This window comes from Poecile atricapillus, chromosome 1 (genome assembly GCF_030490865.1).
Source record: "Poecile atricapillus isolate bPoeAtr1 chromosome 1, bPoeAtr1.hap1, whole genome shotgun sequence".
NCBI lineage: Eukaryota > Metazoa > Chordata > Aves > Passeriformes > Paridae > Poecile > Poecile atricapillus.
Window position 1 is genome coordinate 69,168,633 of NC_081249.1, and position 26,000 is coordinate 69,194,632.

Genomic DNA, 26,000 nt, shown 5'->3' on the forward strand with positions numbered 1-26,000 from the left:
AGGGACTGGAAACAAATGAGGGCCATGTCTCTTCCAATGCACCCGCCTGAGGGGAAAATGCTGTGTCAGCACTGGAAGATATTCATGAACAGGCTTTGAGCTGTTGCACAGAGGTAAAAAGGTGCTCTGAGGTGACCAGCTCAGGCTGCAGCTTTGCCTTCAGCACCGGTGAGATCACAGCTTTGCTGGAGGCACTTGGCTCTCTAAACCCAAGCCTGAACTTAAACACAGTTACTAGGAAGAGAGAAGCAGAGGACCTCTTCAGAACACAGATCCACAGCTGCACTCTTTGGCACTGGGAAGGCTGTCCTGAAGGAACTGGGCATTAAAACGTTTGGCCAGCAACCTGGACTGCACTCAGACACTTGTGTTCCTTCAAAAGTGACAGGCTCTTCAGCACAGCTGGATCTGGCAAGAAACTTAATGGGCCTCTGGACAATATCCCTCCGTGGAACAAAAGAAAGTTCCAACAGGCTTAAAATCCTTTCTTCACCCTGCTCAAATAAATGTTAACAGCTGAATAAATGACCTGAACAGCCCCTCTCACCTAGCAGCCTCACATGATTGTTTTGGCTTTACCTTGTGACAAACAAAATGCTGTCACAGGATGAGTCAGACTTTGGACTTGGAGAGCTGAGAAGGACACCACTCTTTACAAGCTGATCTCATGCCAGAGTAGCACTTTATTTGAATCAGTCTGCCTGTATGCCTCTGTGAGCAAGCCTATATGCTAGACCAAAGTAAATGATCAAGGCCACTGAGCTTGTAGGCTGGGTTGATCCTATGCTGGGAGGCACTTGACAAGCCAGTGTTGTCCTTAAATTTGGGACTGAATGACATGCCACATGGCAGTGAATATTACTCAAGATCATATGACCCATGATAAGGCTAATCTGTCTTCAAATCACTTTATCAAGGAACTCAGTTTTCATGAAGTTTCTGAACCGCCCTTCTTATTTTAAGAGCAAATACATCAGGGAAACCTTGGAGTTCTGATGTGCTTTTGGCAAAAGGGACTTTTTGCAGTACTTGTAATGGAGAATCAGTATTTAAAACTGAAAGGCGGTCCTTTGGGGCTCCCCAGCTCTGTCACCTCTCCTTGGTACGCCGCACCTGTGACAAGGCCAGAATCATTACTCGGTGCTGTCTAGGGAGGCCAGCGCAGAGCAGTGTGTGTGCTGTGCACAGCAGGGTGGGCAGAGGCCGGATCCAAACCTCACAACCGCGGCTCGGCACCAGCACAGCCCTTCAGTGGAAATGCAGCAGCTGTTCCAACAGGGACACGAGGCCTTTCCCCTGACACTCGGCACCAGCTGTGCCAGACCCAGAGACAGCGAGATCTATCTCTTCCTGCCAGCGCAGGGTTAATGGTTAGACTTCGTGATATTAGCGGTCTTATCCAACCCGTACAGCTCTATGGTTCTATTAAAGACAGACCAGCTGGTGGCTAATAAACGTTGTTTTTACACACGCTGACGAGCCGAGAGCAGTGGGAAGGGGAGCAGCTATAATAAAAGCTCTAAGCTGTGCCAGCTGGGAGCGGAGCGCACGGCAGCACGGAGGAGCCGTGGTTCCTCTCCGGCCGGGGCCGGCTTTGCTGCAGGCCGGGCTAAGCGATGCCGCTGACCGCGCAGATGCTCGCTGCGTGAGCGCAGTGCTGCACTCGCCGAGGTGCCCATGTGTCCCGACCTCTGGCAGCAGGGGACAGGCCCCGCGGCGGTGACACCGGCGGGCCCGTAGGGACCCCGGGCCGAGATGGCGGCACCCGGCCTCGTCCTGTCGGCGGCAGCGGCCGAGAGGCGGTGACGGAGGGCGGGGGACACACCTCCGCGGAGGGACGCGGCCAGCCCCGTCCCGCCCCCCGGTGTCACGGAGCTGCGGGACGAGCCCGGCGGGGCTGGGGGAGCTTTCCCCCGCGCATGGGGCTGACAGCTCGGCTGCTCCGCTTTCACCGCGGGAGCGCTTGCGGTTTGCTTTCTGCCGCAGGGTTCGAAGCCCAGAGCCAGAAATGAGGAAGGTTCTGTGCGTGGAGCCCGTCATTTTCATCTACATTTTTGCGTCTTCCCTGACGAGCCCGCTGGTGCAGCAGTTCATCTACCGGCGGCTGTGGGAGCAGGAGTACAACTCCACTTTCGTGAGCGACGACAATGTCAGTCACTGCGAGCAGAATAAGAGCAGCCCGGCTTATATCAAACAGAAGGCAAGTGGCGGGGGAGGAATAATGCTTGTAAATAAACTTGCAGCCAGGAGGTGCTGCCTCAGAATAACCTGTTTTATAACCTTAACCTTTAATTGTCCGGAAAGCCGTAGTTTTGTAACGTGCTCTCGCTTCGCTGTCTCCTCGCTCTAATGTTATGCTGTGGGTAGTGATAGTGCTTTAAGGAAAGATTTGTCTCCAGGAAGATACTGAGACAAATTGGTATTTTCGCGGAAGCTGAAAACCGTCTGAGAGAATGTGGACAGAATTAGCATTGGGCTGACATTACCGCGGGTACGACTGGAGGCTCCTCCCACGACCATTGTAGTGTCTGTGAGCCGCCCGTTGTCTCTGTGGCTCCTACTGTCCTTTGTAACCGTGTGAAGCCTGGCAAATGCCCTGTAATTTCCAGGAATAGCATCTAACTTAAAATGCATGTATTTCAGAGGAATTACAAGAACGAGGAACAGGGGAGATGAAAATTAAAAAAAAAAAAAAAAAGTGGTTTTAAAAAGTGAAAAAAGATTAACTGATCTTTGCATGATCAAATACAGTTGATGGCTTGCCGTTCCGAGTACTAGTCTGCCTTGTTGGAATACAGGGACATCAAGAAGACAGGCTCTCGTGGTCAGTACATTTTTAGCACTTTTCCATAGTTCAGTCTGCTGGATAGCTAGTTTTCAACTAGTACCTCTTCCATTGCACTTCCAGTGCAGTTGTAATGCTACGCTTAAACGGAGCTAACTGTGAGCTGCCAGCAGAAGAGATGGTCATTCTCCATTTCCTTTTCCCCCTCACCCCATGTGTTTTATCTCACAGTTCTGCAGTTACAGGTTATGGTTTGGATTTGAGTGGGGCACTGATTCAACAGAAAGCTCATCTCTTGTTTCAGGGTTGTTGCTTTTTGAATGTTGGGGTTTTTTCTGAAGCAGTACACCGCTCTGGCACACTCAGTGGCCACATGATTTCTGTGTCTAACACGCGAATAGCAGAGGGAACATATTTTCAGAAGAGGTGCAATAGAGCCATACTTGTCAACAACAACTGGTAGATGGGTCGGATAAAGTAAAAGATGAAACCACTGTAGGGTCAGAAAAGTAAATGATTCACCGAATAAATTACACAGAAGTTTGGGTTACAGAAACAACTAACATTCCCTTACACTGCTGAAAAGATGGTACTTGAAAATTTTTGTTCACATCCCATATTTGAATCTTTGATGTACTGCATATGTGCAAGACCGAACACCTGAGCTTATCTGCCTCATTTGCCATATATAAAAGGAGAATGTTAATGGTACATGCTTTCAAAGAAGGTGATCAAAGAAATAATTCAGGAATTTTAGTATGGCACATGTTCTTTGTCATGTGACAGAAGCTGGTCTTAGTAGAAAGAATGTGAAAGTAAAAAGGTCGCTAGAATTTTGGTCCATGGTCTGGGCTGACCCATGGAGGCAATTCCCAGTCATTGTTGGAGGAATGCTTGTGTTACTCCCAAAAAGTATTTTCTTCAGTATTAGCTCCCCACTTGATGCTGTGTCTGGCCATTTTCTCTAAGCATACAATTCTAATTGCAAAGGCCATCAAGAAATCTACATTTCAAATAGATCTTTGCACTTCACAACCCCTTCAAATTAAACCTGATTTTCAAATTGCCATCACTTATGGTTCAAGACTAAGACTTTCTTTTCGCAAAACACTGAAGCTGAATGCTTAATTTCAGCTGAAGTTCAGATAGCATCTCTGATATGATGGCACATTCACACTTTACAGGTCTTTTGTTTACAAATTATAGTTAATTTGGTATTTGAGAACAAGAGTTATTCAAGACAGCAGTTGAATAATGGCCAACAGAACTTCTTAGTTTCCCTTTCCTGCCAAATTTCCATTCCCTGCATTTCAGCAATTGCCAGTAGAGCATGAGCTTTTAAACAATTACACTCTTGTCTGGATGCCTTGGTGCATTTTTATACCACACTAGTTACCATAGCATAACAATTTAAGTGTTCAAAACATGCATTAATTTAAGTGCAAATGGGCCTCTGTGCTGAGTAATAGTCCTGTGTATGGGCCAAAGAGTAGAGCCAGTAGCTTAATTCCAAACCCTTTGGCGAGGAAGTCTGAAGTAGGTGTTCCAGATTTTCCAAGATCTTCCTAACTGAATTAGGTTTATAGATGTTGTAACTTTTGCTGTAAGGCCCTGTTTGGCATTAATGTTTAAAAGAACATCTCTCTTAACAGTTAATTTAGTGTAAGTCCTTATGTTCTGAGAATGAAGAAGCTTTATTCTAATTTCACCTATTTCAAAGCAAAATGTAAAAGGAAATTGAAGACAAAAATCACTTGGAGCCTGTGGAGGTAGAATATAATTCAAAATGGTCTTTGCAAAATTTAGATTAATTATTTTTTACAATTTGAAAAATTATAATAAAGTGAGTTTAAAGGCAATTTGAGTATAAACTGAAGCACTGATCACTGCCTTGGATAATCCTTTATTTATTATCTCAGAAAGAGCTATATTATTAATCACTAAACATTATTTATCATCCCATTGATTTATTATACAATCCATTCCTTTCTCCTTGCTACTCAGTAATATTTTATCTTATGAGCCTGTGAGTTTATCATGTTCTTTATATTGTTCAGTCTCAGGTGCTACACTTCTCTCTTAATTTAACCCTTATATAGTTACTTGCTTCTTAACTTTAAAGTTACTTGCTTCTTCATTTTTGTTCTTTTAATTTTGAAATAGGTGATTTTAATATCTATTTCTGTCCACTGTGAGTAATTTTTCAGAGCAGAGGGAATTTGCAGATTAAAAAACTTAGACCTTTCTCTTCAAATATATGTAGCTCCATTGATTATTTAATGGTGTTATGTGATTCTAAGGCAGCTGAAGGTTTGACCTATCATTTTCCATATTCTTTTTCTTTGGCTTTATAAAACCATAGAGTGGGGAAGTTGCATGCCTTACACTCTTAATGGATTTTCCCTGTACTTATGTCTGTAGTCTTCTTTTCAGCAGACATCAAGTGTTTTATCTCAGTAAGTTCGTGGTCATGTGCGGTACCTGGATGTGTAGCCCTGTTTTTTCTGTTGCACAACTTTTTCCAAAACAGGGACATGCAAGTTTTGGGTTTTTTTCATTCTTGCAGATCTACATTCCATTATGGTCTGGCAATAATCTTTGTATTGTGTGGTTAAAGTGGATTGAGATTATACATATTAACATTTAATTTTATTTTTAATGTAGTAGTGTTTGTTTGATGCTCATGTCTTTGAAAAAGACAATCCTAGTAAAGAAGCAATGTCTTCAACTATATAGAGTTCTCTTTGTCAGCAGCAGAGGAGTTTAAAGATCAGAATAACATTTTCCATCTCAGTAAGCTCAGTCTTCATGGTTTTGACCCTTCCAGGGCAACAGCACTGCTGGCCAGTGGACTGGATGTCATGAATGCTAAGGCAGTCAGACACCATAAGGGGAGGGAGCAAAAGACTTTGGAGTGCTGGGCATCTTGAAGGATTTCCTTAAGAACCCCAGGATCAGTTAAATTTTTGTCTTGTAACAAAACCTGGTTCTTATAAGCAAGGAAGAGACTGAACTAAAAACTCATGGTCTCTGCTTGTAAATATAAATATGAATTTATAACGCATTCAGCAGCTTTCAAAATTGCCCAAAGTACATTCCTGTAAGTTTTAGGGTTTTTTCATCATGGATGCACTCAGTCAGGATTATGTTAGCTACAGAGGAGGCACCTGAAACGTGGAGTATGGATGGCTTGAATACAGGCTGAGAACGGTGTGGGCAGACTTGCACACCTCTACCTGTTGCTGATTGAAGAGCACAATACCCACCCAAGTCAGTGTTATGCCTCAGAAAACTCCAAGAAGACCTTCAGCATGACTTTACTCTTTGCATCTGAAACTTTATCTTAGTTAGTATAAAGGGTTTGTATGAATAAAGTTGCTTCCTTTTCCCCTGCTGTCTGATCAGGTGGTTCTTCTGTCAGGTGGTTGTGCTTGAAATGGCTGTTGTGGCTGCTCTCGTGTCAGGTCTGCATCTATGCATTAAAAACAAGATCTGAATTAGACTGATGAGTGTCCTTTAGCAGCTGGCTTTGTAACATTTTTTTTTTTTTAAATTAAATGTTCTTTAGTTTTTAAATAAAACTAAATTAAATTGAATTAAAATTTAATTTAATTATTCAGTTCTTTTTTTTTCTAACAGCTATTCATGCTCTGTTGTTTTTCAGTTACATTTGATTTTTTTACTTCTGTTAAAAAGAACTCTGAAATTTTCCCTGTAATGGGTGTTTACAGTTTATAGTGTTAGCTGCTCTTCCTTATGTGAATACCTGCTGTGGTGTACCTGTAGAGGCATCACTGATCTGGACAATTTCTGAACCCAGAACTTTACAGTGTTTGCAAAATCCATTAATTCACATACTTGTGAGTCAGTATAATATTTAAAGCTGTATTTCACATTTTTGGTTGTTACTGTTGTTTGTAGTAGTAACAGTAGTAAGATTGCACAGTGGGATGTTAGAGTGAATCATGACCTGTTTACCTGCATAGTGTGCTCCAGTCCATGAATTGTTTGTTGTAACCCCCTCAGTAGAATTCTCTGGGAGGAAAAATGATCTCCTGTGAGGAGGGAGTATGGGGTGTGTCCCTTAATCGATGACTGGCTTACTACTGATTTCTGAGCAGCAATAAAATAGGCCAGTGCCCTATTGCCATACCCTGTATTGAAGGAGATACTTGCAGTAACAATACTTGCAGATCTTGTAAATGCATGTTCAAAAGGATTGTTCTCTTGTCTGCATTGAAACTTTGTCAACAGTATAAGTAAGACTGTGTCTCGAGCATTAAGATTTGGGTTAAAATGTAACAGGGAACATTTGAAGAATATTGAAGATCGAATTACAAAATTTGAATTTGCAACATATTTTATTATTGACTAATATATGGTAACATCATATAATATTATAAAACTACATTGCATGTATTATGTTTTATAATAGTATCATTTATAATCTATAAACATGTACAGTGATACTCATTATATTGCATACTAATATTTATGTATGTAATATTGTTACAGGTCTTTTTCCTCAGTGTACTATAGTATTTACAATTCTTTTTATTTTCTCTTTGCAGGAAGTTCAAGAAAAAGCCTCTGTTTTTAATATGCAATTGGACTTAACTAGGGCCATTCCCAGCCTTACAGTTGCCTTTGTCATTGTAGCTAATGGGGATCGCCAGGGACACAAAAGGTCTTTAGTTTTACCATCAATGGGAGCTTTGATTTCTGGTATTAGCTTCACTGCAATATCATATTTTTCCTTGTCACTCTCTGTCCTATTTGCAGTCGCATTTATTACTGGACTGTTTGGAAGTATAGCAACTTTCCTTGGAGGAGGCTTTGCTTACATAGCAGAGGAGTGTCATGATGAGAAGCAGAAAACAACACGAATAGCTGTAGTGGATTTGATTTTTGGAGTTGTATCTGGATTGGCAGGTCTGTCATCTGGCTACTTTCTGAGAGGAATAGGCTTTGCATGGACATTTGTGATAGCATCTCTGCTCCATGTCATTAATATCATCTATATTGTATTTTTTCTTGAAGATACTATAGGTGTATCTCAATTCCAGCATGAAGCACCAGTATCCTGGAAAGAACTTCTTAGGGAGACATTTTCTGGAGTGTACATGCTTTTTAAAACTGCCCCTTATAAAAAGAGAATTTTAATAATCGTGTTACTTTTTACATTTATGACTTACTTGTTTACTCTGCTGGGTGGGAGTTCACTTTTTACACTGTATGAACTGGATGAGCCGCTCTGCTGGAATGAAGTATACATTGGATACGGAGCAGCTGCATTCACTTCTGTCTCGCTGACCAGCTTTTTAGGAGTTTACTTATTTTCCAAATGTCTCAAAGACATTTATATTGTCTTCATTGGGATGTTTTCTTACATTGGAGGAATGATCATGGCTGCCTTTGCCAAAACTACCCTGCTCATGTTTTTAGGTGAGTTCAGAATCAGTTGTTCCACGGTCAACAATGTATATGAAAGTACTGCTATGTTATCTCTAGTGAATGTGGGTGTTGGATATTGAACATACCACCTTGAAAGGGTCATAGAGAGGTAAAATATAAATGGTTGATCAGACTGATCTAGGATTTGATTAAAAGTTGAACTGTGTGGAGAAACAATGGAATTACTTGCTTATGATTAGGTTTTAGTGATGTAGAAATATATTTGATTTATTAATTTCTCTGTTCTTAGATAATTGTGTCTCAGTGAACATCTAGTGTAACTTTTATGTTGCCTTTTACTGTTTGAGGAACTAAGTCTTCAGAAGTATATAACTAATACAGGTGCAATATATTTGTAAAATTAAATTACTTCAATGTCTCATGCCTGCTTTACAGTGAGAGTGCCATCTTTGTTCTGCTTTATGCCTATTCCTGTTCTCCGATCCATGCTGTCAAAAGTTGTTCTCCCTGGTGAACAGGGTAAGTAGAATTGTTTTTAGACAATAAAAAAATATGGTGCTTCAGAACAGAGATGCACGAAGATTACCTTTAAACAAACAGATCTGTATTGGTATTTTAAGATTGCTTTTTTTCAAGTTGTGTATAATATGAGCCTGTATCTTGACATTAATGGCTCCTGGTTCTGAATTTAATATAAACAACATTGTGTTAAAAACTATTGCAAGTTTCAACTCTCAAACAAAATACTGTTCTAAAATTAAAGACCATGGGAACCTTGAAGCAGAAGAATGCTCAAGATTTATGCAAGTGTGATTTCACAAGGGCTTCTATATGCACAAGATTTTGGCATGCAGACGAAGATGTTTCTGTTATTTAGTCAATTTCTCACTAATTTAGAAAGGTAAGCAGTAGGTGGTCAATCTTCACAGCATTTGGAAACAATTAGACTTGGATCCTCAGCTATGGAGCAGAAACCCAACTTCAGGCCTGTGGCTTCTAAATATGTCCCAAGAAATGTAACATAATACTTCTCAAAATCCTTTCCTTATGGAACACAGAAAAAAGCATGTCCGGCCTCAAAATATGGCTCTATTATCCCATATTTTGCTTTTGGGGGGTGTGTATTTTCTAGATTTTGGGAAATATATATTTTCTAGAAATATATTCCTGAGCTGATTTATTTTTTAAAAGATTAATCTTCACACACTAAAACAAAGATCTCTTTGTACTAGCTGTGCTAAAATACACCTCTGGTATTGAGTTTCTTGGCATTCCTCAGGGCTTTGGCTACTTGAGTAGTTTGATGTGGGAGTCAGGTTGCCTCTTGTCATCCTTTTCTGCTTACCTTGTGTGATTTTGGTTATGGTCCTGGGACTATGAATGCAGCTTGGGAAAATGTGTTCCACAAGACACGGATGGGATAGATTGCCACCTCAAAGGATAGTTCTGTACAAAAAAATGGTGCTTGTTTCTTTTCAAAAATGAGAAGGCAGTGGTTTTAAGCTGAACCAGCAGTCCTTGTTGAATCAGTCTTTTCCATATATAAAAGTAAAGATTAGAGAAGGAAGAAACGAGAAAGGGAAAAGTAAGAATGAAGAAGAGAACTGGAAGGGGTAAAGAATGGAGATGTGCAAAACATGGTTAGTGAGGATGAACAGGTTAAACTTCATGTGATAAGCAAATGCAAGAAAGTAGGCATGGTGACAGAATAATAATAAAAATAGTTTTCATCAACAAAATCTGTTGTTTATTTGTTGGTTTTTTTTTCATTTAAAAGAACTAGCATTTTGTAGAAGTTGCCACAAAAGACATGTCCATAGCAAAGTTTGATCCTCTAGTGCTTGTAACTTGCATACTTGCAAAAATACTGTCAACAGATAAATCTTTTTAACCATGTTTAAAAACTTCAGTACTTTAAAGAGACTTTATTTTGTTTTGTTTGTAATTCACCCATTTTTTTTTGGCAGGTGCTGTGTTTGCTTGTATTGCCTGTTTAGAAGTTGTGACCGGCACTATGTCAATTTCAGTTTTTAATATTCTCTATGCAACTACTGTTGCATGGTTTTCAGGCTTTAGCTTCCTCCTATCAGCAGGCCTTTGTCTAATTCCACTGTCTGTCCTGTGGTAAGTATGGATCAGGAGAGTTCTTCTGCCTTTCCCAGTAATTCCTATTTTGACATGAATTGAAGCTGAATAGTTTAGTGCAGTAGTTCTCAAACTTTCCTATCTGCTAGTGTGCTGTAGTGGCTCTAGCTTAACACCTTGTCCCTGGTCCAGCCACCTTCCCTCAGCTCTGTGCTGTGAATTTCCCCCAAACTGAAGCCTATCCTGAATGTACTGCCAGTGGGATACACCATACCCTTGACTGCATGTGTACCTTCCCTTGGTTTGAGATTCTTACGTGGTTTTTCTTCCAGGAAAGCCTTACCCACAGACCACCTGAAAGGCATGAGCTTAATTTTGCAATCTGAGCTCTTCTAGATGCTAATGAGGGTTGTAAACGTGGCAGTCACCCACTGGGTTTAACGGAGAACTATCTGTCCTGGTCTTTGGTCATGGGTACCTTGTGACCCAGTGCCATTAAAACCTGTAAAAGATTTTAAAGCCCAAAAGAATAAACCTCTACACTTTTAAAAAATAGGCTTCTGTAGAAGTTGTATCTAATCATATATAGTGACCATCTAGTAATATGGACAGTGAAATACCATTCATGAGTACTCATAAAGCAAAGATCACTTTACATTATTTACAGTATAAATTACTTCTTTTTAGGATGCTGAAACAAAAATCGAAATGACAGAAGAATCAGTTTTCATTAGATAGATTTACAGTTGGGGGAAAAGATGTTTTTCTTAAGAGGGTGGAACTCTGGCTGGAGTATATATTATTATTGTATATATAATATATATATAATATATATTATATTATAATATATAATATATTGTATATATTATCCTAATACTTAGACTTCACCTTAGTCACCATTTATCTATGCATCAGCTGCATTTTAAGATTTAAATCTTAAATCAGTGATAATGCTGTAGATTCAGAATATTTCACATAATTTCAAGTCTATTCCTGCTTCAGTATAATTCTTCACACAGTCTTTACAGGTAAACTATACTAATGGTAATTTAAGGTAGTGATGGGTCTTAGACCTGAGGGAATTGAAGCAAAGGGGTTTTGTGTGTGTGTGAGTAGAATACTTTCCATTAAAGTAATAAAGTAATTGAGAAATTTAGTTATATTAACAAAGGTACAGTAAGTACTGTTCTATTAAATATTATCTTCAGTTAAATTGAGGAAGTGTCTATTAAGAAAGCAAACTCTACTGCAGAAAAGAACAGATATTCACCATCAGTCCATCTTGCAATCAGTTCTGTAGTACATCATACCATAAATTTCTGAAAGTTGTTTTTGTTTACCTTCTGTCATTAGTTTCAGATATCTGATCCTCTGAATAACTTTTCTCTGCACCTTTCTTTTTAGAGTGCCATGCAGTGTTACAGCTGGAGAGCAGAAAGGGTAGCTATTCCAGTCTGTAACAGGCAGAGTAGTTTAGTACTGTGCTCAAAGGCAGCAGTAATGATATTGTCTGATTTCTGTAATTAGGGCAAATAAATAGTGTCATTGCTTTTGTTCACTAAGACATCATCAGCTTTGTGCCACAGAGCTATGCTGTGTGTTTGTTGGTGCTGAATCAGCCTGCTACACTGAACTATCTCTGCTAAAGATACCTGTCTTATCTTTGTTTTACAGCTGGCTTCTGTGCACAAGCTGGAATGGGGAGGACTTGGCTCTGCTGGTACCTGAAGAAGTATCCAGCATAGAGAGTGCTGATAGTTGAACAAAGGATGCACATACTCGGGATTTCTAATCTGACATGCAGTGGCACAGATCGTTATGTCACACAGAAACCACAGAGATAACACAATCTCCAAGTGGCCCTGCAGCAATAAGCACTAAATTGGTACCACTCAATACCCAGTCTCTTTTTAGCACTTGACTAAAGCTAGCTCTTAACTATGGAAATAGGCTGGCAATTGAGATTAATGCTGCTTCAGCATGAAGGAAAAAATAAGGTAGGATGATACTTTTTCCACTTACCCTTTCTCAAGTTTGAGAATGTCAGCTGTGGATTGTGATACATCTTGTATCACTCTAAGATGGGTGACAGAGATAAGCTTAGCAGCACAGAGGACACTGGCAATTCTGCTGAAGTCATTGCAGCTTGTGCCAGCTGAGGATGTGGCCCACTGTGTACATCTTGAAAGCCCTGTCTTAACAGTGAAGCCCCCAAACTGTCGAAAATTACTAAACTAAAAACTAGTTCTTTTCAGAAAACAAACTGGAGGCAGTACTCACACCTGCTGTAAGTTCACTTACTGCAGCTAGCAGAGTGTTTGTGTAAGTTTAACATAAGATGTGTGGACCCTTGCCTGTGACTTAGTTCTTGAAATGGATTTTCACACAGAACTGTCAGAAAATTTCCATCTTGCGGAGTGTGAAGTTCAGCTAAACCTACATTTTGCAGAGGCCATATTGCACATTTATAATTTTCCATATATTAAGGACTGCGTACAGACATCTCTTTTTTGTCCCAGAGATATTTCTTGTTTTCTAGTTAAGCTTAAATATTTCTTTTAGCAAAAAGCTGTGATAGCATTCTTATCTGTAGATCTTTATTTTTTTAACAGCCCTGAAATGAGGTGATGAAATTAGAATCATGAATCTAATCATCTTGCAATGAATGCAACATGATTTATGAACACTTGAACAGCACTTCTAATCTTCAAAGCACTTTACAAATGATATCCAAAACATCCTGACATAGTAGATACTATCCTCTTTGTTGCATAAAGAGAAATTAACAGAGGACAAGTGACATGCCCAGGGCCCCAGTGCAAACTGGTGAGACTGCCAAACCTAGGAATCCATTTCAGCACTGACTCCTCACCTTTTCCCTTAAGAACTTTAAGTAGAAATTATCCTGAGTATTAGGTTCTGGAATGCACAGCACAGCAGAAGTGTGAATGTAACACCATATTAAGGACCATTCCCATCTGTTGATTTTGCTAAGAGTTTGACAGCCAATACTGTTCTGATCTCTCAAAGTTGTGTATGACTCTTTTCCCCCAAAACAGATTAGGCAAAAAAAAAAAAAAAAAAAAAAAAAAAAGTGGTTGCCATTTAGGGAATGAAACCTCTACAAAAGCATCTACAATGACTTCACATGCACACACCATAGGATAAAACTGCAGACAGGCAATACCATGTGCTGTATAGTCGATGAGCTGCATGCAGCCACTGATACCCATCCTATGAACAGAGACTCATGCAGAACTTCTCAGTGGTACTCCACCAAAAAACAGTAATACCAAATAATGATGATACTTTTATAGATCCTTTATAACTGAATTATTTCATTCTTTCCAAGTTATGTATCATGGTCACAGAGAAGGTTGGAAGAAGGTTCAACTAAGTTAAAGGGAGAGCTTACAATATTCAAGAGACCACTACCTGCTCATCACAGGTGAAAACAGAGACATTTATGTAATGTGCTAACCTCTAGCCAGCTCTTCCACTTCTGTCCTGAACTTCCAAGAGTGATGTTGGCAATTAAATATCATTAGCTCTCTCTCAGCAGTTTAGACACGAGCCAGAAAATAAAACTGCTTAATGCCTTCGAGGTGCCCAAGCTACTGCCAACTTGCTGGAAACATGAGCCGAGTTCTACAATAACCAGTGGGTCCAAAACATAATGAGTACTTGTAGAGAGATTAAGAAAACACTGATGTAAAGGATTTTAGCACAAACATTACATTGTCTTCCTTGCCTCTTCATTATGCAGTTATGTAAGGCTTTATGGAATTAACTATTTCACACAAAACTGCCTGGAAATAAAAAAGCAAATGGAGAAGGGGTGTGTACCTTCACTTGCTCTTCTTCAGTGGACACCTTTTCTAGCACTGGGAAGGTTACAACAAAGCGAGCCACTCCACAGTGGTGCTGTGTCAGTCCAGCTGAGAACAAGCACATACACCTCAGGAATAGCTTTGTTATGATTTAACTGCACAAAGTACGTGCTGTTTGCAAAATGCTTCTGGTAGATGGAGCATTTAGGCTAGGAATTTAGGTCAAAACAGCATGGAGGATATGAACTGTGTTTTTAAAATGCCTTCCACAGTGCAAGCTGAGAAACCAAGTACTAATACCCCTCAGATTATTAAAGCAAAATGTTCTACGTTTATAATTTCTTTATTTGTGTATAAATACAAATTATTTTGACATAATAATAATAAAGCTTGGTTTTTTTTATCTCTGTTGCATATGTAGTTCTTGTGCTTTTAAATTTTGTTTTGACAAATGGCCACTGGCATGACTGATATTGTTGGTGTACACAGGAGCAGGACTATGGTATCATCTACTTTTTATGGTCATAAACAAACAGCAGAGCAGGAAGATATACTGATGTGCTTGTGCTTCTCTCCTGCAGCCGGGGAGGGGAAAGGATGCTGCCCAGAACATCGGCACCAAGAGGAGGAAGGGAGTTGCAGAGTAGGGACAGCACTGCTACCTGCAAGAAGTCATGGTGGAAGCTTGTGCTGCACCTCCCCTTACCCAGGCCAGATCTGTCCCAGCTCGTGCCCAGCACACCCCACTTAGCCACCTCTGTGGGTTTCTCCATGCAGTACCTGCTTTACAGAAGGAGGCTTATACAAAATGGGAAGAATGGGCTGGGGCAGGAAGCCCACTCCACAGCCCAACCCCCTGCAACACTGAGAAAATGTAACCCTTCCTTTTTACCTCAAAAGTTTTTTGCTTCGGTCCTGCTTGACTCCCATTTCTCTTCTAACAGCATAAATTCTCACAATTCTCTCTTACACATAGTATTTGCTTTCCAGCCTGGCTAACCCCTAGGATTAGCTTCCTTACAGACATAATGAACAATGCAACTCCCTGGCTCTGAATGTGGCTTGATCTCACTCAAGATTATTACAAAGCATACTAATCATTGAACAAAACCACCTAGAAATTGCATGCAGCCTCCTAATCTGCTTCTGGTTTTACACTACACTAATTAGAAACTCTAGTAAATTGTCTTAATGTAGTCATGCTCAAATGTAACAGCATCTATCTTTCAGCCAACACTAGGAATGGCCAAACAGCTCAATACACTGAAGTGGGGAGCTGTAACTGTGCCCAATTGTTGGATGGCTCCATTTTCTTGAACAGCACTGGTAAGATGGCAGACCTCCTAAAAATCCATGCCGGCACCTTTAACTTGTCCCAGACTTGGCAATGCAATCCCTCAGCTTTTCTGGCCTGAGCCTTGAGCAGTACAAAGCCTACTGAACCCCAAGCTTGCTTTACAACAACAGTAGTTTTGCTTTACATGAAACTGCAGAGGAACTTGTCAATTATAAAACAGCAGCCAACTCTGATATTTAATAAAGTCTATCAGCTCACAGAAGGATGAGGACAGCTGTAGAAAACAAAAATGGGAGTAGGTCTACACTTGCATGTTCAATTTACTGGTCCTCTGTTTAACTTCCCTAAGGAAAAAAACCCAAATAAATTAAACAGCTTGTACTGCATAGCACAAGCCTCTAACCTTTACAAGTCTCAAGTGCAAGACAATTTTAGAAGCTTCACTTCTTAAATGAAGTAAGTTTAAATATAAAACTAAATAAGACCACCACTAAAGTGAGTCATACTATCATCTTAATGTTTCCAAAATTGCAATGTTTTACACATAAAAGCACTATAAAGTTTACAGGACAGAAGCTAGAGACTTTGGCCCACATGGATAGGGAATTTGCAGTAGCTGAAAGCCCAATGAAAAGCACAAAGGGATGTTTGCTGTGGTGGAAAGAGGTTTATAGTAACATTCTTGCTAAAATTATATACAACAGAACACTAACTACATTTAACAAAGTCATTAAAACCTGCTGAATAAAGACAGTTCCTGTTTTAGAAATACTGTTTCCAGTTCTTCATATCTGACAATAGATAACATTTTTTGAACCACAGACTTTTTGTCCTGATATACCACATTGTATGAGCTGCCTTGCAGGATTGGTATAATACTATCACATGTATGACACTGGAAATAGTTGTTACAACCCCAAATTTAATAAATAAAATCACTTAGGCACACAGAAACCCTTCCAGTGGCCTGCTCCTTTAAAAGGTGTATTTAAGTATAAATCTCTCATTCTTCCTTAATTAAGATCTGAGTTTAGTAAACCCACAAATAATTATTTCTGTATTTGTACCACCATACCTTCAGGTTCTTACTGCACCAGTTTAATTAGGTACTTTCATAATTCTGCATTCCTTCTTAATAATAAAATACCTAGACCTGGGAGCACTCTTTTCAATTATGTTCAAACAGATTTTAAAACATCTCTTTAAACCCCAAGTGGAACTTGCTTCTACTTTCAGAAACCAAAATATCCTCTCAGGGACACACATGAAAAAAATCTAGACCTTTAAGCCCATTATTACAGCAATACTTCCAATTCTACACAAAAGCTTAATAGCTCACTCATAAATAGCTGTCAAGAGAGGGATACAAGGTATGTAACTGGCAATGCTGACGTTAAAGACCCTTAAAGATATTGCAATAAAAGGGACAACACTGGGTCATGGATAAGAGATTCTTAATTTAGGAATAAATATATTTTGGAACGCAATAGCATTTATAGCAAACTTTTATTCAATAGTTTAAAAAGTGTATGGAAATTTTCATGAACAAAGAGTTATGCAACGGAAAATACCTTCCTCTTCCCCCATTAAATGCATTTACCACAGTAGTCAGTTTTAAAATGCCTGGGTATTTTTTAATTTCTTGTATACATATATAGCATTTCCATATTTAAGAAGCTATTGTCCTGAGCAGTTTATGAAAAGGCATTATTTAAACTAGTTACAGGACATTTGTATGATTGATAACAAGCACAGAACAGTTTATGGACTTTAAACATTTAATGTGCCTTTTCATTAAGGAAGGCAAGTGATAACTAGGTCTGCTTAACACTGTGAGTGTCAATTTAGTACCATGTACTTAGATCTGCGCTAGAAAGACACACAAAACATTTTTGTGAAGTATATTTTGTTACAATAAACCCAGCTTGTGCTCCATCATGATGTGTGGTTCTCCCATAATCTCACTCTGGGAAGGATCTGGAAAAAGAAAAGTTGACAGCATGAGGCCTTTACCAAGCCACAAAGACCAACAGCAGCTAATGAAGGTGAACATCTATTTTAATTACAATGCTTAGTGTAACAGTTACTTGACCGATTTTTGACAGTGTTGCAGAGTGCAGATATGTAACTCAGAAGCCTCTATCCAAAGCACTGATCAGAGAACACACATATACATTGTGGAACAGCTTATCAAAAGGACACACACACATTTCAAGTAAAACCTACCAGTTCTGCATAAGCACAGACTCCAACTGCCCGAATCTCAAAGGGATTACATTTCAAGTTTAGCATTTGAAAAAACTCAAGTCTGACTGAAGTTTTTCTCCATAGTTGCCCTACACCTCTTTCCAACACAACTTCTCTGCACAACAGGAGCTCACAGTCCTCCCTTCTGTTAGCTGGGGCATACTCCTGATTTCTCTTCTCCACCCAACTGCCTAGTTTCACAGAAATTCTACATCCCTAAATACCTCTGAGATTTTCTCCATTCTTTAAAGTATGGTTGACATTAGCTATTGTACTCAAAGGCTACCAAGGAATGTGGAGAGGACACAAGAGAGACCAATACAGTCATGAACTTCTTTTCTATATAAAAGATCAAAATTTAAAAAAAATTACAACAAACGAAAAAACAATCCCCGGGCCAGAACACAAGTTGTGACTGTTTGGAAGAAATATTTTTCTTTATGGGTGCAACAATCATGTTTTCCTTCAATAAATAAGACATTAATGCCTCTGATTCCTCCAGAAACAACAAAAATATTTAGTCCACTTCCTGATAAATAAAGCCTTACCAAAAACACTTGTAACCCACTCACTCCTCAGCACTCTATAAAAAAATCTAACAGCTTGTTGTGAGCAATGGTAAATAACCAAATTTCTACAAATTATGTTTGACATTGCTTGACCCCTGTAGAACCACAATAGCCCAAGATTCCTTCCCGGGGTCCCTATATATCTATCTCAGAAAATAACCCCAGATTTACACCATGCCTTTAGATTCAGATTTGTCTTATCTCCCCAGCTATTTCCATTCCCCAGTCCCACTTCAAAATACTCTCTCTGCCTCCTTCCATGTCCTCAAGTACCAGCTGGAAATAATTTGTTCAAAATCCATTTTCCCAGGTTTATTCTATTCCACACATACTAATAGTCAAAGGCTACCACGCAAGTGCAGCCTGTTGAGTTCATTTGAGGGAGCCTTTCCCCTGGCAAGTATCTGTTTCATTAGTTCTGTACCTCTTCTCTAACATTTCTTCTTAATCACAGAACTTACAAAACTTTGTAACCTCTCCTTGACAAAATCTGCACGAGTATTTTAGAAATTTCTGAGGAAAGAGGCATGCAACCTACATGCATAATCTACACCTTTAAAAACCCAGCCTACATGCAAATACTGTCTTGATCAATATTTCACATAACTTACAGCTGAATTACATTTATTTCTCCTTCCCCAGTTCTTTGCTTTTAGGATTTAATTTTGTACTTTGTATTTTGGGAGTTTAATTCTCTTGTTCAGTAGAGGTGAAGAACTTCACAGTTCCCAAATTTTAACTTTAAATGTTTCCATAACATTAAAGCCAGAATGTATTTACCATTAAGGATATCCTCAAAACCAATGCATTCATCATTTCCCCTCAAAATATCCATTGCCATGTTTGAGCTGTGAAGAAATGGTAGACGCTGGACCTGTAAAAAGAGTTCAAGCAAGAGTTCAAGTTTCTGCAAGTCTGAAATAGAAAGGGTTCATACTTGGATTTCTCAGTCTGAAGTGACTGAGGAAAGTCAACAGGCAGAAAAAAAAATACTGAAATGAGAGAACTACTGGCACACAAAGACATGCAAACAGGACCATCTTCTTTTGGTTATCTGTTCGAAAAGAACATCCTTCTGACAGATTCTTAGTTTTCACTGCGGTGTTGGTAGTACAGCAAATACTGCACTTTAAAATATAATTAAATACTTTCATAAATAAAATAATAAATAATAAAATAATGAAGTCTCCTCTGTAAAGCTCCTCTCACATAAATTTGGGGATGTTCACTGCAAACCTCCACACCCTGAGGTCAGTACTGGGCAACTGAAGTATTATAGTTTGGAAACTACATTCTAAGCCTCCTAAGGTCAGGAATGCAAGTGAAAGAGCTATATTGACTTTCACATTTAAACATAATCCTACTTTTAATTAATCTAAATCATAATTATGTCTCCAATCTCAATCTATTCTTAAGTTTCAAGTCCACTCCCAGCTACTTTCAACAGTCTTCTGTACCCTTTACTCACAGTATTTCCAAAAAAATTCCAAGTGGTACACATAGATTTCAGAGCACAAACATTCTGAGAATGCATTCACTACTACTAGAGATACTTCAGTTAAACAGCAAGAAAACTTGAATACCCAAAATTAATCTGGAAGTGAAAAACCTTCTGATCACCCTATTTCCCTCACCCATCTCCCAAAACCACCTCTGGAGACAGACTAACAGGATATCCTCACCTCCCTCATTCTCTGCAATGTGCAACCCGTTTCAGGTTAGTTAGGAAAAAGATTCCTCAAGACAGCACAGCTGAGAAAGGGATGTTTTCATATCTTACATCCTGACTTTCACATCTTCAGGAGCAGTAACTTCTGCCAAGCTTAATGCAGCTCAGTATGATTTAGTAGCACCATATCACTCGGAGTATAAAATTGCTCTAACTCACTTGGAAAACCCACTCTTAGTAGCCTGATAACCCTCAAGAAGACAAAAAAGTTTAATATTATCAATGAGCTTTCTGTTTCCCCTTCTCCAGCTACCCTCAATCCTAGGAAAAAGAAGGAAAAGGCAACAGACTCAGCTTCTCAAGAGTTAAAATCTTTGAACTTAACTCCCTGTAGACCTCCCTTGATCTTACAACAAAGGCTGAGGAACAATAAGCGCATAGCAAACTCTCTGTATCAGATTTCACATTACCTCTACATCTACTCCCAAATCACTACCTGCTTCAGACCCCTGAGTCTCTTTTCCCTACAGCTGCAGAGACTCCTTCCTGTGAAGGTCATATGTTCTGCAGGGGAGAGTATTAATTTTAGGAATTAATACTCAATTTTTCCTGCTTTTCTCTGAAGGCTTACAGAAAGCGATTCCACAGCAAGGCAAGAGCACTCACCACTTCACCTAATAACCAGTAAAAAAAGAACAGCAGCTAAAAAGCTTTAGCATATTGACTGTTCTAAAAATTAGTAATCGCATGGTTTAGTTCATCATTTTTAACAGAAGTTTTTTATAAGTGAATAAATTTCTTTTAGAAACATAAAGTATCTCAACAAAGAAAGATGTGCCTCTGAAAGCATGTTTTAAGGTAAACATTTTTTTCAAATGGCTTAAGTTATACCACTTGGATATAAATGCCTACCTGTTTCACTGCTCTGAATTCCATCTGCAGCTTTAAAGGTGCATGGATTCCTTGGATGTTTCTCAGTGTGGCAAAGTTTGTTTTATCTTGATTTAACTGGAACTGTCACAAACAACATTGATTTTTATTTTAGAAAAAGTTACTTTAAAGTACAGCCATAGAAGAAATTCGTGACATCCTACTTAAAAGAACTTGCTTATTAAATTTGTGTGTAAAAATGCAGTGATACCATCAAACATGTCTCAAGTGTTCGGGAAAGAGAGTGATGCAGTAAGATTTGTTCTATGAAGATGAAATTGGTTTTTTGCTGGATTTTATTTCAAGTTAATGGCAGAAATTTTATTTTGTTACTTTTGATAATCAGGAGGTGCAACACCACCAAGTGGTATAGTTTTGCACTACTTTACTACATTATTGTCTGGATGAACAGGAAACTCAGTCCAGTCTGAAGATCACAAAAGCCAATTTGATGTCATTAATTAGTCATCAAAGACGACTTGAAAACACTTGATATACTTCTTTTCTAATCAATCAGGAAAATAGAGCACCTCATGCACTCCTTATGATTGTAAAAAACAAATGAAAACTCATATTTTTCCCAACTGCTTTCAAACTTATCAGTAAGACAATCTATTTAGTAGAGGTTTTTTTAAAATAAAGTTCTCACTCATGTATACTGGAGTACAAAGAAGTAAGTTATACTTAATGTTAAGCTTAAATAATCAAAAAGATTCAAATCTCTAATTTTAAAACCTGTACTCCATCACCATGACAAAAGCCTATTATTATGAGAACATATTTATGAGAAGGGATCTCAAAAGCCAACAGAAAAATACAAGTCAAAGACATAACAAACATTTTCTTTGTAACAATCTATATTGAATGCTTTTCAAAAGTTAACAGAAAATACTATTTATATGCCCCATCCTAATCTTATAATTCTTATCATTATTTTTCCATTTCTTTTATTTTATAGAGGTAAGAATTTTTGGATAGGAGAAACATTTGGTTTCTACCAGTGCTACCTGAAAAACTTTTTTAACATTATAGCAGCAAAAAAAAAATAACAATCTCAGGCTAAGTTAAGTATTTTCTCATTCAAATGTACACGAAAATAATTCTTAAACTGGCCTTAAAGTTACAGAAAAATTAACCAAATGTGGGAGAAATAATTTAGAAGACTCACATATTCATTAGGGGATCACACAGCCTGTTTTATTTCTGTGCATTTTTGTCTCTTTAGCATGTGATCTTTTAATTATGCAGGTTTTGTATGGCAAGAACAGAGTTACAAACTAAGTTATAGCAATGAGTTAAAAAAAACAAAACAATAAACAAATAGCTCTGAAACATTTATAGTATTAATAAACAGGCTCACATCATCCTTTAAATACAAGGCAACACTAACACTGGCTAAAATTAGACTGTATTAGACATGACAGTCTAACTTAGCAATTTGGAACATTCTATCAAAGTAACAACTTTGCATCAGGACAGTTTGATACATCGTATTTTCTGTGCTGAGGAAACAGGCACCAGAGACATTCAGTTCAACCAGCAAGCTCGGCCTCCCTCTACCTTCCACAGACCACTCATAATGGTCCATGAGCGATGACTGAGGCAGACGAGATTGCAAACAGCTATGAGAAACCGTAGGTGTAAAATGTCTAGATGGGACTGAGACATTTATAAAAAATCTGAAAATGAAGATAGATGGTAAATCTACAGACTAAATGGGAGGATCAGCCTTCACGAGGTGACAGGTGTGCCCCTGGCCTACCTGTGTGGCTGCACACTCACTCTTAGATGACTAAAGCCGACCAGACAAGTCCCTACCTGGAAGCCTGCTTACACACTTGAAACGAGGAGAAATATAAGTAAGAGATTAATATTAAACAGACTTGCTGACAATGTTACTTGTATAAATAAAATGTTACTATTGTTGAACACCTTCATTCTGTTAAAGACCCTGCTCATTACTTGCTGGTGCACAAAGCAGTCCAGATAACCACACTGTCAATTCAAACTTCGCAATTAATTAAGAGTGAAGATGGCTACGTTTGATGTTATGCTTACATTCTTTTCTGTCAACTGCAGTGGGTGGCTGGGCAACAATTCACTTTTCACACTTGTAAAGCTAGAAGAACAAGAAGAAAAAACAGTAACTTCAAATTAATTTGGATATGGTTTAAGATGCATTCCAAAACCAATCTGATACAAACACCAGCCCACAGAGACACACAACTAGCAAAATCTGAGCTACAGAGAAAGAAAAAAAAGATTCATAGTGAAGCAGAAAGTAAAACCTCTAACTACAGCACTACCAGAAGAAAAAGCGTTTCAAACATCCTTTATGCTTGACAAAACAGAATGTGTTTTTCTTCCTTGATTCCTTTCAGAAAGAGATGAAAATACTAATAAATGAAACCTGTAATCTGTAAATTATATAATAAATATACTTTATATCATATAATAATATATAATTATATAATAATTGAATATGTTTATATAAATATAATATATAATTATATAATAATATAATTTATATTATATAATAAATTACAGATTTAATTATGTCCAAGCTACACTGTATTTAATTTTGATGCTTTTGCAATGGAATATTGTACACATTTTCCCCCAATGCCAGTTGTGTGGCATTTTAGACTCCACTAACTTATTTTAAATTCATTATCCAAGACAGAGAGGGAAGGTTCATGCTTGTGTAAAAATGGCAAACTCCTCCAACTATATTTATTATATTATTTTTGGGGTTTATCTCAATGCTGAAATTAACCATCTCCCACAGTGTTACTGCACACTTTTATCCATGTATATTAAAACTATCAGCTATTTCACAATTATCAGTACTTTGCTGTTTCTTTTCTAAAGAACACTATCACAGAGCCAAATGCCTATTTGCAACGCACCTTGCACAAAAGTTCTGTAAAAAGCCAACATTTAATACAGACTGAAGTTTAACACTGCCTATGAAACAATTCAGCAAGCAAAAGTAAAGCGTACCCTCTGCGCAGAAGATCATGACCTTCAAATAGCCCTGCAGATGAAACTTCTGTAAATGAAATACTATCCTTCAACAGAGAAGCAGTGCCTCTGGAATTCTGGAACAAAAAGAAAGAGGATTACTTCAACAGAACAAGACCGCTTTTGTATGAGCCATTAGACCAGCCAAATGAAAGGAAGTGCTCCAAGGCTCCTTAAAGTACTACTGGATAAGCCTTAGACTTTCGAGTTTCTTTAAAATAGAGGCAAAACAAAACCACACACAAACACCCAAATACATAAACCCTACACTAATACAAAATTCTTTCAGAGAGTCTGATAAAAACTAAAGGTACTGACAACATTATTGGACCTGGTTGACCCACATCAAGTTGAACTCACAATATAGCTTGTTTGCTCCCACCCTGGGCTGCAGGGAAGGAAAAGAAAGAGTCAAGTCCTGACAGCTGACAAGATAGAAAGGAGCATTCCTTCATTTATTGTAATACTGACACAAGATCAAGTGTAGCTATGGTTTGAAGCTGCCATAAGGAGGAGAAGGTGTATTTGAGCAGTCTCGTGTGCCAGTTAACTGAAAGAACAAAGGAAAACAGTAACTTGTAGTGGATCACCAGAAGAAGACTTACCAGAAGACTTAGTAAGTCGTAGTAAGAAGACTTACTAAGTACTGCTTACTAGCAACCAAGCCACTAATTTCACTCTAACCTACCCGAATTTATCAAGATGATTTTAGAACTGTTCATAAAAATTGCTCCACCAATAGGACAATGTCTAATAAGCAGCAGAGGGGACAGCTACAATCTCTGGAAGGTGACAGTGATGAGCAGTTCAGTGCAAGGGTTTGCCCCAGCAGATCCAACAGAAAACTCATGCTTACACTAAGATCTTTTGTACCAACATGTGAGCTCTCAGTAACATAAGAGCTGTAAGCCAGCCCTAACGTGCCTGTTGTTACACGCACGTAGATGATGTTGATATAAAGCATCTACCAATTTACCAGCTCCGCGCTGACTAGACCTTTGTGGGACTGCTGTAAATGAAAGCATTAAACAGATACGGTACCTGGGGGACGTGACAAGAGGGAAGATCAAAGTTAAAATCACGGAGAAAACCACGAAACACTCCCCAAATGCAACTCTCGAGCCACACCAGTGCCCGGCCCGTCTGAGGCGCTCCCAGCGCCGCTGCCCACCACGGAGGGCCGAGGCGCGACTTCCCTCCCCGGGAGCTGCGCCGCCGAAGCCGCAGGCTGCGGAGGCTGGGATCGCGGTCCCGCCTGGAAGTCCCGCTCCCGTCCCCGGGAAGGAAGGGCTTTAACCACAGCCGCCACGCGCCCTTCGCGCCTCCCGGGCCCCCGCGCCCATGAGGGAGTCCGCCATGGTCGCGCCGGACCGCCGTGACTCAGCACGGCCCCGCTGGCCCTGGGAACACCGAGAGGGCGAGGGGAGAGGAACGTGGCGGCGGCGGAGCGGGAGGACCAGCCGGGTGCGGCTCGGTGCGGTCCGGCACAAGAACACCCCCGCCCGCCCAGCGCCGCCGCTGCCCGCACTCACCATCTTGAGCCCCCGACACGCGCGGCCACTTCCGCCGCCACCGCCCGCTCACTTCCGCCCCGCCCCCGCGTGCGTCACCGCGTGAGGGGCGGGGCCGCGCGGGGCAATGGGCGCGCTGAGGGGCGGGGCCGGGGTGAGGGCTGAGGGGTTCGGGGTTCGTGTCCCGGCCTGAGCCCGCCTTGGGTACAGCTCGCTGACCCGCGGGGCTGTGTCTCGTAGGCTGAGCGCGCTGTTCACAGAAGCACAAAATCAGCTAGGTTGGAAAAGCCCTGTGAGAACAGCGAGTCCAACCTGTGACCGGACATCGCCATCTCAGCGACACTGTGGTGCTGAGTGCCACACATAGTCCTTCCCTAAACTCTTCCAGAGACGGTGATTCCATCACCTCCGTGGGCAGCCCATTCCGATGTTAAATCACCTTTTTTTTGTGAAGCAATTCCACCTCATGTCCAACCTAAACCTCTCCTGAGAAAACTTGTGACCATTTCCTTCTGCCACTTATTATCTGGGTCGCAGCCGACACCCAGCTGGCTGCACCCTCCTTTAGGGCAGCTGTAGAGAGCAATAAGGTCACCCCTGAGCCCCTTCTTTTCCAGGCCGTTCTCCCATGCCAGCAA

The 26,000-nt window shown here is 39.7% G+C and overlaps 2 protein-coding genes across 2 annotated transcripts; one reads left to right on the top strand and one right to left on the bottom strand.

Moving 5' to 3' along the window:
- Nucleotides 1-693: 693 nt before the first annotated feature.
- On the top strand, nt 694-14,518 carry SLC46A3 (solute carrier family 46 member 3). Its single transcript, XM_058829588.1, has 5 exons — nt 694-2,204; nt 7,361-8,230; nt 8,636-8,719; nt 10,168-10,324; nt 11,960-14,518. The coding sequence occupies exons 1-5, from the start codon at nt 2,009-2,011 to the stop codon at nt 12,045-12,047; spliced, it is 1,395 nt and encodes a 464-aa protein (XP_058685571.1). The 5' UTR covers nt 694-2,008; the 3' UTR covers nt 12,048-14,518.
- Nucleotides 14,519-16,901: 2,383 nt separating this feature from the next.
- POMP (proteasome maturation protein) lies at nt 16,902-25,459 on the bottom strand. The gene is made up of 6 exons (XM_058829598.1): nt 25,384-25,459; nt 23,831-23,928; nt 22,886-22,946; nt 20,810-20,911; nt 19,009-19,102; nt 16,902-17,389 (listed from the first exon to the last, which is right to left on the bottom strand). The coding sequence occupies exons 1-6, from the start codon at nt 25,384-25,386 to the stop codon at nt 17,322-17,324; spliced, it is 426 nt and encodes a 141-aa protein (XP_058685581.1). The 5' UTR covers nt 25,387-25,459; the 3' UTR covers nt 16,902-17,321.
- Nucleotides 25,460-26,000: the final 541 nt, after the last annotated feature.

Bases quoted from the DNA above. Each gene is read 5' to 3' on its own strand.
- SLC46A3 (XM_058829588.1), top strand. From the start codon at position 2,009: ATGAGGAAGGTTCTGTGCGTGGAGCCCGTCATTTTCATCTACATTTTT. The intron at 8,231-8,635 runs GTGAGTTCAGAA...CCTGCTTTACAG, and splicing joins TACCCTGCTCATGTTTTTAG to TGAGAGTGCCATCTTTGTTC. The intron at 10,325-11,959 runs GTAAGTATGGAT...TTTGTTTTACAG, and splicing joins ATTCCACTGTCTGTCCTGTG to CTGGCTTCTGTGCACAAGCT.
- POMP (XM_058829598.1), bottom strand. The intron at 19,103-20,809 runs GTAGGCATTTAT...CTCTTTTTACAG, and splicing joins AATTCAGAGCAGTGAAACAG to GTCCAGCGTCTACCATTTCT. The intron at 17,390-19,008 runs GTAAATACATTC...TTCTTTTTCCAG, and splicing joins TTTTGAGGATATCCTTAATG to ATCCTTCCCAGAGTGAGATT.